We start from the raw sequence: 14,815 nt of genomic DNA, 5'->3' as shown, positions 1-14,815 counted from the left end.
CAAAAAAGGAAAAGACTTAAAGCTCAAAAAAAGTGTTTTCTATTCTTCCTTTCTTAATTCTTATCCACTTCATTCTTATTTGAGTATTTCTGTTCAGTAAGAGAGGTAATATTTAAGGTTGACCTTAGCTTCAATTTCATATATATATATACATATATATATATATATATATATCAGTTTTCATTTTTTGCATTATCTGGAGAGTATGATTTTAGTCCATCCCTTCAAACATTCACTCAATAGGGTTTTAAAATTAGGGATTTCAAAAAAATTGGTTTTGACAATTAGGGAAAACAAAGGAAAATAGAGAAATTGAGCGACAGAGAGAGAGAGGACCCACACCTGATGTCGGGGTTGTTTGAAGATAGGCGAACTGGTTCTAGCAGAAAAATGGTGATGGTGGTGCTGTTAGGTGCGAAAAGAGAGAGCAACCATGTGAGTAAGAGGAGTAATGGAACACAACTACAAAGATTGAGAGAGAGAGAGATAAAAATACATACCTAACAATGGAGGCCCAAGTACTTCTCGAAGCGCTGCTGATGCTTGGTCGAAAAATCGACACAGGCGACTGCGATGACGGAGGAGAAGCGACTTTGTTGAACACAATCGAGCAGGAGAATCGACGATGAGGTGCGTATGAGGAGTGGTGCGCGGGAGTGACAGTATAAAGAGTTTGAAAAATTCACTCGGCTGATAGGGCAATTTTTTCCCTACAAAACTGTTTGGTCGGGTATTGAATCAACATTTACTTAAATAACATTCAAACGGGGTCGTTTTAAGATCTGCGACCATATTTTGGTCGCTAAAAATTTTACAGATGTTTTCAATATTATCAACTCATTTTTTTTTCAGATGTTTCCAATTTTGATTTTTTTTTTGTTTTTGTTTTGTGGGCATATACAAAATGTATTTATGTAGTAGTTTAAACCAATAGTGTAGTACAAAATCTTATAGATTGAATACAATTAAGTTATTATTTTGAAGTTGTTGACAAACTATTTAGTGTAATTTGTGATTTCTCATATTTTGAGCATTGCATAGGCAACACCATATGGTACTCGAAGACTATGTAATAATTTACGTTCAAAACACATCATTTATAACCAATAAGATTTGTTTAATAATTCTTGTCAAATAAAAATTAAACAGATTTTATAATATTTTGTGCTATAAATGATGTGTTTTTATTTTCTAAAATTAGCAATTTTGAAACCTGGTAAATTTTTGTGCCAAAAAACCAAACTTATATTACCATCCCGCACCGATGTATTACACACTATGATAGAATTTTGATTTGTTCCTATTAATAATGATTTTTAATTTGTTATGCTTAAATTTAGCTCATAAATTATTCTTATCTTAATATTGATCATGATTTTTTTAAAAATAACAAATTATAATTAATAACTGCCCCTTCTAACTTAATTTTCTAGCTCCGCCACTGGCCACCGCAACATGAAGCACATCTCCAATGGAAGTAAACAAAGCCGAAAAGCAAGCAGTGGAGGCTCCACCAGCTCTAATCCCCAGCCTAAGAATAAGATCAAGCGTGGTCGGCTTGTTTTCATAGAACAACAGTGGACCCACCATCAAATTAGTCAAACTGATGACAACTCAATCGATGTGGAGCCCTAGCCCTAGCCTATAGCTATTGATGAGTTGCTCTGTGGTATCACCACCACAAGGCTTACAGTCATATGTAGGGGTGTGCATAATACCGCCGAAACCGCCGAAACCGCCAAAACCGCACCGCTAAGGCAAATTCGTTATTATTTGTCAATTGAACTGCCGGTTTTTGGTAAGAAAAATGGCAAATTCTAGTGACACTTTTATCAATCCGCCGGTTTCTATTTTTCTTCCAAACCGCACCGACCCGCACCGCTATTAAACCATGTTTTATAGGATTCTAAAAATTCTTTTTTACTTAAGTTTGCTTGTTGTTCTATACCTTAGAATATAGTATTACATTACTGCTCGAGGGGAATTTTATGTATTGTATTTGATCATTGTAGCTTCCACAGGTGCTTGTAATGAACTGATGGTATAGTCGTTGATATTATCATGTCGTTGCTACACTTGCTGCATCAGAAGAAAGCTTCACAAGATGCTTAACATTACGATATCTCTCGTCTTTTTTTTACTCTTTGATTTAAGTTTTGTAATTTGAATTATATTTTTTATAAACCGCCAATCCGCCCGAACCGCCAAGGCAAATCCGCCATTATTTGCCAACCGAACCGCCGGTTTTCGATAAGGAAAATGGCAAATTCTAGTGACACTTTTATCAATCCGCCACCCGCCATACGGTTTCTATTTTTCTCTCAAACCGCACCGACCCGCACCGCGCACACCCCTAGTCATATGTGCTAATCAAGATCTAGGTATGAATATTTTCTTGGGTAAACTACCAATAGGTCCTAATAGTTGGACTTAATTCCCATCAAATCCTATTGAAAATAAGTCTTGGTAAAATTGTCGCTAAAAATAATTTTTTCATGACAATTTTTATTATATGTCGCTAAAAATTGACAATTAGTGACTTTTTTTGGTCATGATTTTAATAAATTTTCGCTAAAACTTACAATTAGTGACTTTTTTTATAACAAAATTTTTCCATAGGACTTATTAGACAATAAGTCCACCTATTAGGATCTACACGTAAGTAACCCTATTTTCTTCAATGGGTATCATCTGTAGGAGATATAGAAGGATGGCTTCAACAACACAGGGTGATGGATAAATGGCTTGAAGGAGTTCTCACTTCTGGTCACACCAACCCTTTCAACTCCGAGGTTGATTTCTCAATCAAGATCGATACGATTTTTATCAGTGGAGGAAGATCTTCATGCCTTAATCGATTCTCAAGTGATAGATAAATGCCTCTTTTCTTCTTACTAGCCTAGCTGTTAGGCCAAGACCGTCGGTGGTGTCGGCGATGGTGGCAAAGACATACAGAGCGGCTTGAGGGATTGAGATCGATGACCCACAAATGGGGAAGAGAGAGCTCCTTCAGATAAGCAAATTCAATTTTTATACATTATGTTTTAGTCGCTATAAATAAATATTTTGCGACCAAACTTTTGGTCAGCAAAGATAAAAAGTTAATTTTTATTTTTCATTCAGCGACTAAATTATTTTAGTGGCCAAAACTATCTATACAGCGTCTAAAATATTTTTTAGTCGCTAAAATTAAAGTTTTGCCTGCTAAAACTTTGGTCGCCAAAGATAAAAATAAATTTTTCTTTCTCATTTAGCGACTAAATTATTTTAGTTGCCAAAACTATCTATACAGCGACTAAAATATTTTTTAGTCGCTGAAATTAAATTTTTGCCGACCAAAATTTTGGTCGCCAAAGATAAAAAGTAAAATTTTCATTTTCATTCAGCGACTAAATTATTTTAGTTGCCAAAACTATCTATACAGCGACTAAAATATTTTTTAGTTGCTGAAATTAAATTTTTGCCGACCAAAAATTTGGTCACCAAAAATAAAAATTAAATTTTTCTTTTTCATTCAGCGACTAAATTATTTTAGTTCCCAAAACTATCTATACAGCAACTAAAATAGTTTTTAGTCGCTGAAATTAAATTTTTGCCGACCAAAATTTTGGTCGCCAAAGATAAAAAGTAAATTTTTATTTTTCATTCAGCGACTAAATTAGTTTAGTTGCCAAAACTATATATACAGCGACCAAAATATTTTTTAGTCACTGAAATTAAATTTTTGCCGACCAAAATTTTGGTCACCAAAGATAAACAGTGAATTTTTGTTTTTCATTCAGCGACTAAATTATTTTAGTTGCCAACAGTATCTATACAGCGACTAAAATATTTTTTAGTCGCTGAAATAAAATTTTTGTCGACCAAAATTTTGGTCGCCAAAGATAAAAAGTAAATTTTTATTTTTCTTTCAGCGACTGAATTAGTTTAGTTGCCAAAACTATATATACAGCGACCAAAATATTTTTTAGTCGCTGAAATTAAATTTTTGCCGACCAAACTTTTGGTCTGCAAAGATGAAAAATAAATTTTTATTTTTCATTCAGCGACTAAATTATTTTAGTTGCCAAAACTATCTATACCGCGACCAAAATATTTTTTAGTCGCTAAAATTAAATTTTTGACGACCAAAATTTTGGTCACCAAAGATAAAAATAAATTTTTATTTTTCATTCAGCGACTAAATTATTTTAGTTGCCAAAACTATCTATACCACGACTAAAATATTTTTTAGTCGCTGAAATTAAATTTTTGCCGACCAAAATTTTGGTCGCAAAAGATAGAAAATAAATTTTTATTTTTCATTCAGCGACTAAATTATTTTAGTTGTCAAAACTATCTATACCGCGACTAAAATATTTTTTAGTCGCTGAAATTAAATTTTTGCCTACCAAAATTTTGGTCGCCAAAGATAAAAAGTAAATTTTTATTTTTCTTTCTGCGACTAAATTATTTTAGTTGCCAAAACTATATATATAGCGACCAAAATATTTTTTAGTCGCTGAAATTAAATTTTTGATGACCAAACGTTTGGTCGCCAAAGATAAAAAATAAATTTTTATTTTTCATTCTGCGGCTAAATTATTTTAGTTGCCAAAACTATCTATACAGCGACTAAAATATTTTTTAGTCGCTGAAATTAAAGTTTTGCCGACCAAAATTTTGGTCGCCAAAGATAAAAAGTAAATTTTTATTTTTCATTCAACGACTAAATTATTTTAGTTGCCAAAACTATCTATACAGCGACTAAAATATTTTTTAGTCGCTGAAATTACATTTTTGCCGACCAAAATTTTGGTCGCCAAAGATAAAAAGTAAATTTTTATTTTTCTTTCAGCGACTAAATTATTTTAGTTGCCAAAACTATCTATACAGCGACTAAAATATTTTTTTAGTTGCCAATTGTGGCAAATTTAGCGACTAAAAAAATTTAGTAGCTAAATATTGTACTTTTACCGACTAACATAATTTTTGGTCACCAATTCCACAACTTTTGGCAACCAAAATATTTTTAGTCGGCAAAAGTGGTCGCCAAAGCTGTATTTTCTTGTAGTGTATATAATAATGATTTATAACAAAATTACAATGACTTATAACTTTTCTCACTACAATAGTTCATAACATCTTAATGTTCATAACATAACCCAATGTTTCTTATGGTGCACTCTTTTAAAACATAATCACAATAATTTGCTACTAATATTGCAAAATATCATAACTTCTGTTATGATACCATAATTATCCCTTAAGTAAAAGAAAGAAATGAGAAGAAAATTGAGAGAAATTGAAATGAATGGAAGAAAATAAGTGGCCATATGTATTCAAAAAGTATATAAATAGAAATATATGACATTGGGGGCCAAGTATAATTAAACTAACGAAGTTTCATATATATAAATGAAGTTTTGCAGTAGCTAGCAGGCCGGGCCACCCTCCCCCTCGGCGCCTCTGCCCCTGCTTACAAATCTTAGGCAACTCAAAAAAAAAAAAAAAGGAGAAAATTTCATTTTTACCCCTATACTTTGTCTCGATGATCGATTACACTCCCAGATTTTGAATAATTACAATTTTACCTCCAAAATTTTTAAAATCGTATCAATTTTGCCCTTACCGTCACATTTGAAAAGAAAAATGTGAAAAAAAAAATTATATTTTTGTCTCAAATTTCAAAATACAAATGCAAACTCACCCTCTCCTACCCAAACTCACCCTCTCTCCTCTCTGCACCTTTACAACTCTGTCGGCGGCGGCTAGACCTCTTTCTCTCTCCATCAGTTTTATAATGATTAAAAAAAAGGAAGAAAAATCAATTATGTATGACATTATTTTTGATATTCTTACTCGCATAAGCAGTACAAGAATAATTTTTCTAGCAAACCATTTCACAATCATTTAAATCCATTCTCTCAACATCCACCACCACTGCATTCAAACTGTCCGACAATTTCATATTCTTCAACCCCAAAACCCATCATCACCAGGGGCAGAGGGACGTTGGGCTCAAGGGGGTCATGTGGCCCCCCTAACTTTTGAATTTTTTCTTCTTTTTTTTTTTTAAGTGCGGTCTGTCTTTCACACACAGATTGTGCCCCACCTCTTAATACACAATTTCAAACCCACTAACCCACTGACACCACACGCATGACGCACCACGTTTGTATATTTTATTTTACTTTTTTTTTGGAATCCCAATCCCAATCCCAATCCCAATTAAATACTAACACAACTTTTTTTTAGGTGAGTGCACACAACTCCAATTACAGCAAGGTTAAAACTCTTAAACCTTAAAAGGGTATGAAATTCTTTATTTTTTTATTTTTTTATTCACAATACTTGTGAAGTATCTTCGTATTTTCTTTGTCTTCTTTGTCCCCCTTTCTTGCTTTACAATTTACCGACCCGCGACTCACCAAATTAGGATCACATAATACAAATTTGGGACCACACTACAACCTTGGTATCTTCTCTTCATTGTTTACAGGTAACTTTATTTTTATTTTTTTTACTTTTAAATAAAAATTATGAGTATTAATTTATAATTATTTGTTAAGTTTTGATTTGTAATTTTCTTTATTTGTTATTATTTATGTTAAAATAAGAGATTTTGATATGCTAAAATTATGAATCTTAATTAGTGGTGATTTATATTAAAATTAGGGATTTTGGTTTATTGTTGTTTGTGCTAAAATTAGGAATTTGATTTGTGCCAAAATTAAAAATATTAATTTGCAGTGATTAATATTTAAATTAGGAATTTTGATTTGTTATAATTTGTGCTAAGATTAAAAATTTTGATTTGTTGCGATTTGTGCTAATTTAAATTTTTTGATTTGTATTAAAATTGGAGATTTTGATTTGTAGAGGGTTTAAGATTTTGATTATGAATTTTATTTTGATTTTTAGTTTTTCCAAACAGTCATGGAGAAATATTTCAAAAGAAAATCAAAGTTGAAATCATCTCTTTCTCAAGAAAAAGATGATAATTATCCTTCTGCAAAACAAAGTCGCATAGAAATCAACTTAGTAGACCTTCCTACAGATCCAGGACTACGGCCTCGGATTATGGACTATAATGCTAATGATTGAGACTGAATTCGTAGGGAATATCTACAAAAAGGTCCTTGTCAACTTCGTGATCATAATTTTCCACAAAAATCATTTGGACAAAAACTTCGGCGATTTAATCAGGCTTGGTTTAGTGAATTTCGTAATTGGTTAGAGTATAGCGTAGCAAAAGATGCAGCATTTTGTTTATGTTGTTATCTTTTTAAACCGATATTGGAGATCAAGCTGGTGGTGATTCTTTTGTTGATGAGGGTTTCTCAAATTGGAAGAAAAAAGAAAAATTCAAACTCATGTTGGAGGTCTCAATAGTGCTCATAATCAAGCTTCGAGTAAATGTCAAGACTTGTTAAACCAAAACCAACATATTGAAACGATTTTTTCAAACAATCTGATCAAGCTTGAATTGAGTATCGAACCCGTTTGAATTCATCGGTTAGTTGTGTTAAATTTCTTCTAAGACAAGGACTTGCGTTTCATGGGCATGATGAATCTAAAAATTCAAGTAACCAAGGAAATTTTCTTGAACTTCTCAAGTTTCTTGCTGATCATAATGAAGATGTCAAAGTGGTTACATTGAGCAATGCTCCACAAAATATCAAGTTGACATCTCCTGATATTCAAAAAGACATTGTAAATGTGGCCGCATTTAAAACTATCAATGTGATTATTAGAGGTCTTGGTGATGCACTTTTTTCTATTTTGATTGATGAAGCCGGTGACATATCAATCAAGGAGCAAATGGCAGTTGTAATACGATATGTTGACAAAAAAGGCCAAGTGATTGAGCGCTTTTTGGGTACTGAGCATGTTGTTAATATGAATGCTCTGTCACTTAAACAAGCTATGGAAAATTTATTCTCCAGACTTGGGTTGAGTATTTCCAAATTGCGGGGTCAAGGTTATGATGGGGCTAGTAATATGCAAGGTGAGTTCAATGGTCTTAAAACACTTATACTGAAAGAGAATCCTTCTGCATATTATGTTCATTGTTTTGCTCATTAATTGCAATTGGCACTTGTAGCCATGGCAAAGAATCATAATCAAATTGCTTTACTTTTCACTTTGGTTTCTAATGTGGTGAATGTTGTTGGAGCATCATGTAAACATCGAGATATTATTAGGGAGAAGAAAGCTACAAAAGTTGCTGAGGCACTTAATACTGGAGAGCTATCTAGTGGGCAAGGCTTAAATCAAGAAACTAATCTTAAACGTGCTGGTGATTCACATTAGGGTTCACACTATGGTACTTTAGTCAGCTTAGCTAGTATGTTTTCAACAGTGATTGATGTGCTTGAAATGATTTCAGAGGATGGTTCTAATTCAGAACAATGAGCAGAAGCAAATGTATTGTTAGACTCAATTCAATCATTTGAGTTTGTATTCAACCTTCATTTGATGAAAACGATATTGGCTATTACAAGTGAGTTATCGCAAGCACTACAAAGGAAGGATCAAGATATTGTTAATGCTATGAATTTAGTTCAAATTTCTAAAGTACGACTCCAAAAGATGAGGGAGAATGGGTGGACATCTTTACTTGATGATATTTTGTCTTTTTGTGAAAAGCATGAAATTGATGTTCCCTAAATGGAAGATATGTTTGTAGCTCGAGGGAGAAAAAGGCGCAATGCTCAAGAAATTACAAACTTACATCACTATCGTGCTGAGTTATTTTACACTGTTTTGGATATGCAAGTTCAAGAATTAAATGCTCGTTTCACTGAGTCGAACATTGATTTGTTACTTTGTGTGGCATGTTTGAATCCATCTAACTCTTTCTCTAGTTTTGACAGGAAAAAGTTAATTCATCTTGCTGAATTTTATCCCAAAAACTTTTCTTCAGTGGAGCTCATGGTACTTAATGATCAACTTAATACATATATTATCGACATGCTATCCAGTAGTGAGTTCTCATTGTTGAATGGAATTGTCGATCTTACTAAGAAAATGGTAGAGACTAGAAAAGACAAAGTACATCCATTGGTATATTTGCTCTTGACTTTAGCATTAATCTTAACTATTGCAACTGCTATTGTTGAGAGGGTATTTTCAACTATGAATATTGTGAAGAATCGGTTGCGGAACCGAATGAGTGATAAATGGATGTATGATAGCTTGGTTGTCTACATTGAGAGAGATATTTTTGATGGCATTGAAATGATACTATTATGGAAAGATTTCAAAAGATGAAACTCGTCAGGGTCAATTGTAAAAGTTTAAAATTTAAAACTTTTTGTAATGGATATTAATTTTTAATGTTTAACATTAGCTTGAAAAATTATTATTATGTTATTGTTATTGATTGGGAAAGAAAAATTTTGAGATTGTAATTAATGGGTGCCCCCCTATATTAAATTCCTGGCTCCGTCACTGATCATCACTACACTTGAATCCCTTCTTCCTCATACACCCATCATGCCCATCTCTTAACCCCCACGCCTATAAATTCCTCGGCTCAAACCTTTCCATATACTTGCACACATGCAACTCATTAGTATAGCAAACCCCATAAACTTCACACTTTATGTATCGATCGCATTGATCTTCCGGCGCATACCAAAATGGGTTCCATAATTGACTAGTTGCAATCCATGTATATCGTTGAAGAACACCAATCGACATCATCGAAAGTTTAGAATATATAGAATTGTCTATCAATCTGAATGAATAGAATACATTGTTTTTGTTCATCACGAAGCTGAATGTGATAACAGAGCTTTTGGGTTATATCTTTGGAACCTCATTGAATCTCAGTCCGTTCCACAACCTACTTTGATACAGTATAACTTTATTCCTCCTCAGAAAAATCTCAGGGAAGCCATTGATGTTGAGCTTGAATGAGTACTTACTAGTCGATGGGTCCGAGCTTCATTCCTGGCAACAAAGGGTCTGTTGGGTGATCAAAGCTTTGCCAGAGATAATTCTCAAGATTCAAATCATTTTCTTGGCAAAGAACAAGTTTCCATAATCCAAAAGATGTGCGACTGTGTTGCTGTTAGTTGAAAAGATTGTTTGATTCGATGACCATATGAGATTTGAAGATTCATCTGTTGGAGAAAATACCAGAAACTAAACTATATTATTGATAAATGATGCAAAGAAAATGAGATACAAATAGATCAGGCTGAGGCACGGATATCTCATTTTCTTTAAGGAGATCAAGCCCACTGTGATAGGAAGAATCCAAATACCGATGCAACAGTCACAACACTATGACTTGTCCCCTCCAGGATACAATAGCCCGACCACTTGTCGTATGGTTCAGGCCAACTCTGCACAAGATGGTGAACCCAAAGCTCCACCAATAAAACACCCTTCTTTGCTAGTAATCTCTCTTGTATAGAAAATAGTTGATGTGTTAGTGGTCTAGAAAAGAGTAGATGAGAGGGACTATTTATAGGCTATTAGGACCTTACAGTTACACCAAAAATAATGACCATTAAACAAGAAAATGGTTACACCAAAATAATGACCATTAACCAAGTTCATGAATTCTATTTAACCTCCATTCATGACCAAGAGGTTACCAAAGTAATAAAACCCCATTTATGAAAAGATAAATCAATAAATAAATATAAGATATTAAAATGGTCCAACAATCCCCCACTCATTTTAATATTAACAAGGATAAAAGAGATTACCAAACAAAGATAGACTAGTATGCATCATGAAGGTGTGCTCTACATTAAACCTTCATTAGTGAAACAGCAACCTCTACTCCAGAGTCAATAGTGGTCTCAGACTTGAACTATGACTGCTTAGGGGAAATAAAGTATTACTACTCACACATAATAATCTAGGTGTTGATATGAGCTTTAATAGCCAGCACATTACGGCCTTGTGCTAATCCCAGTTTTCATGAGCATATTTGAGAATAAGCCTTGTTCTCATAGAAAACGGCCCCAATATCATGCTCACATAGGTGAAATCTGTCAAGGATGTTCCTGTAATTTATACGCCCCACTCAACAAGAGCTACAGAATTTCATTAAGAGCATAAAAACTCAACCCTCCAACATTACAGGACAAATGCACTTACATCATAGGGATGGATAACAAAAATATTAAAGAGTGCATTTTTACAACCACCATATGATTCGTTCTTCCCATTGAACCTAGTTACAGGATCTTTGGTCCCTAGGTTGGGTATCCTCATACATGGTTTTTGGTTTTATAGGCTTCAAACCCATCCCCCTTGATGTATTCCAGACCCTATCTCTCGCCAAGGCCTTGGTTAACGGATCCGCAAGATTATCACAAGATCTTACATAATTCACAGTTATGATGCCATTACTCAAATAGGATCTCACATTACTGTGTTTCCTTCTAATAGGTCTGGATTTACCATTATAAAAATGATTGTTCACTCTACCAATAGCAGCAGTGCTATCACAACGAATTAACACAGAAGGAATTGGTTTTTCCCAAAAAGGAATTTCATGTAACAAATCTCTCAACCAATTCGCTTCCTCACATGCTGATACTAACGCTATAAGCTCAGCTTCCATTGTAGAATTAGCAATTATCGTCTGTTTTTTAGACTTCCAATTATCGTCTGTTTTTTAGACTTCCAACATATAGCACTACCACCCAAGGTAAAAATAAAACCCGAGGTAGAGAGAGAATCACCTGACAAAGTGTTCTAATCGGCATCACTATATCCCTCAAGTACTGCAGGATACTTGTTATAAAACAAACCATAATTTTTTTGTTCCAAATAAATATCTGATAATTCTTCCCATGGCTAGCCAATGATCTCGACTTGGTTTGCTAGTAAACCTGCTAAGTACTCCAACAACATATGCAATGTCAGGTCTAGTATAGTCAGTAGCATATCTCAAACTACCAATCATGCTAGCATATTCCTTTTGATTAATCACTTCTTTTTCATTTGTTACAACAGATAAGTGTATGCTTGCATCAAAAGGAGTAGCAACATGTTTACAGTCTAGAAAATTATATTTCTTTAAAATTTTCTCAACATAATGCGACTGATCAAGAAAAATGCCATCCTTAGTCTTCATAATTTTAATTCCCAAAATAAAATTGGCTTCACCAAGATCTTTCATATCAAAGTGGCTATTAAGCATATTTTTAGTCTCATTTATAATATGCAAATTAGAGCCAAAGATAAGTAGATCATCCACATATAGGCTAATAATCACATGTGCATTCTCACAAGTTTTATAATATATGCACTTATCACATTCATTAGTCTTATAGCCATTCTCAAGCATGTAGGAATCAAATTTCTCATGCCACTGTTTAGGAGCTTGTTTTAAGCCATAAAGGGATTTAGTTAGCTTACACACTTTGCTTTCTTGGCTAGGCTCCACAAAGCCTTCAGGTTGGTCCATGTAAATCTCTTCATCTAGATCTCCATTTAAAAATGCTATTTTTACATCCATTTGATGAATTTTTAAATCATGAATTGCAGCCACTGCAATCAACAGTCTAATGGATGTTACTCTAGTAACCGGAGAAAAAGTATCAAAGAAATCAAGATCAACTTGTTTCTTAAAACCTTTAGCGACAAGCCTCGCTTTATATTTATCTATAGTTCCATCCGGTTTAAGTTTTGTACGAAGGACCCATTTACACCCAATAGTTTTACAACCTGGAGGTAAATCCACTAACTTCCATGTTTTATTTAAAAGTAGTGAGTCTATCTCATCATTTACAGCCTCTCTCAAAAAAATAGCATCAGGTGATGATAAAGCTTCTTGTACCGTATAAGGAATTTCTTCCACATTGTAAAGATAATAGTCAGGGCCAAAATCTTTTTCAACTCTAGCTCGTTTACTTCTTCTTGGTTGGATTTGAAAATTTTCTTTTTCTTGAAAAACTTGAGAAGGAGTAGAAGAGTTAGGCATAGATAAAATATTTTCAGATATTATTTGACCCCCACTATTTCTAGATTTGAAAGGAAATTTATTTTCATGAAAAATAGCATCACCTGATTCAAAAATAATATTATTTTCCATATCAAAAAATCTATAAGCTGTACTATGCAACGCATACCCAAGAAAAGCACAAGTGGTAGCTCGTTCACCCAATTTAGGTCGTTTAGGATCTGCAAGCCTCACAAATGCTAAACAACCCCAAACCCTCAAATAACCTAGATTTGGTTTATGCCCCCGCCACAACTCATAAGGGACAATTTTAGTCTTTTTGTGTGGCACTCTATTTATCACATGGCAAGCTGTCAAAATAGCCTCACCCCAAAAATTTGAGGGAGCACCTGAATCAATAAGCATAGCATTCGTCAAGTCAATTAACGTTCTATTTTTTCTTTCAGCTACGCCATTTGATGAAGGTGAATATGGTGGAGTAGTCTCAAGAATGATTCCCAATGACTGAACAAAAGAGTTGAATCCTAGAGATTCATACTCCCGGCCTCCATCACTTCTAATTCTTTTAATCTTTTTACCGAATTGATTTTCCACTTCAAGAAGGAATTCTTTAAATTTCTCAAAAGCATCACTTTTATTTTTTAATAAATATACGTTTGTATATTTTGAAAAAACATCAATAAAAGTGATAAAATATCGGTTACCACCCCGAGTTAAAATTCCGTCAAACTCACACAAATCAGAATGAAATAATTCTAGCAATTCGGTATTTTTTTTCAACACTTTTATGAGGCCTCTTGGTAATTTTTGCTTTTCTGCAAACTTCACATTTCTCAAAATTTTTTGTCACTTTAGGAATTAATTCTAAACTACTCATGATTCCCACATATTTACTATTTATATGACACAAGCGAGGATGCCATAAATTAATAGAAGATAACATGTATGTGGTGTCATAGTAATCATAAAATTGATCAGCAAGGCAATTTAAGAGATAAAAGCGACATTTATACTCATCTGTATTATAGGAAGCCACTTTTGTTTCATGTGCCTCATAGTCTTCATCATTCATCTCCTCGGTTGGGATTTTGTTCGGATTCTTTTCGGTAAGAACATATGCAACTTTCAAAAGGCTAAGGTAAAAAAGAACTTTTCATTTCCACCTCTTAAAATGAACTCCTTTGAACTTGAAAGGTTTGTTGAGATCTCCAATTCCATCATTGGTTTTTTCTGGTACTTGTTCCATGTTTGATCTCCTTAAAATTGTTGGAGAAAATACCAAAAACTAAACTATATTATTGATAAATGATGCAAAGAAAATGAGATACAAATAGATCAGGCTGAGGCACGGATATCTCGTTTTCTTTAAGGAGATCAAGCCCACTACGGTAGGAAGAATCCAAATACCAATGCAGCAGTCACAACACTATGACTTGTCCCCTCCAAGATACAACAGCCCGACCACTTGTCGTATGGTTCAGGCCAATTCTGCACAAGATGGTGAACCCAAAGCTCCACCAATAAAACACCCTTCTTTGCTAGTAATCTCTCTTGTATAGAAAATAGTTGATGTGTTAGTGGTCTAGAAAAGAGTAGATGAGAGGGACTATTTATAGGCTATTAGGACCTTACAGTTACACCAAAAATAATGACCATTAAACAAGAAAATGGTTACACCAAAATAATGACCATTAACCAAGTTCATGAATTCTATTTAACCTCCATTCATGACCAAGAGGTTACCAAAGTAATAAAACCCCATTTATGAAAAGATAAATCAATAAATAAATATAAGATATTAAAATGGTCCAACATCATCAACAAAGACGATGCTGGGTTTGAGAATTTGAAGTGAGTGAGTGAATTTGGGTTTGAGAGAAGTTGCATTGGAGAATTAAG

The 14,815-nt window shown here is 33.7% G+C and overlaps 2 protein-coding genes across 2 annotated transcripts; both read left to right on the top strand.

The window, feature by feature from the left end:
* Nucleotides 1-345: 345 nt before the first annotated feature.
* Nucleotides 346-8,295, top strand: LOC114313565 (uncharacterized). Its single transcript, XM_082889479.1, has 4 exons — nucleotides 346-412; nucleotides 2,698-2,865; nucleotides 7,529-7,990; nucleotides 8,087-8,295. Exons 1-4 carry the CDS (start codon nucleotides 346-348, stop codon nucleotides 8,293-8,295), a joined length of 906 nt encoding a protein of 301 aa, XP_082745605.1.
* Nucleotides 8,296-8,652: 357 nt separating this feature from the next.
* Nucleotides 8,653-9,255, top strand: LOC145799847 (uncharacterized). The gene has a single exon (XM_082889478.1). The coding sequence runs from the start codon at nucleotides 8,653-8,655 to the stop codon at nucleotides 9,253-9,255; it is 603 nt and encodes a 200-aa protein (XP_082745604.1).
* Nucleotides 9,256-14,815: the final 5,560 nt, after the last annotated feature.

The sequence above is a fragment of the Camellia sinensis genome, chromosome 9 (assembly GCF_055761805.1).
Source record: "Camellia sinensis isolate YWXY chromosome 9, ASM5576180v1, whole genome shotgun sequence".
In the NCBI taxonomy this organism is placed as follows: domain Eukaryota; kingdom Viridiplantae; phylum Streptophyta; class Magnoliopsida; order Ericales; family Theaceae; genus Camellia; species Camellia sinensis.
Note: the sequence above shows the minus strand (reverse complement) of the source record. Positions and strands in the feature narration are given on the sequence as shown.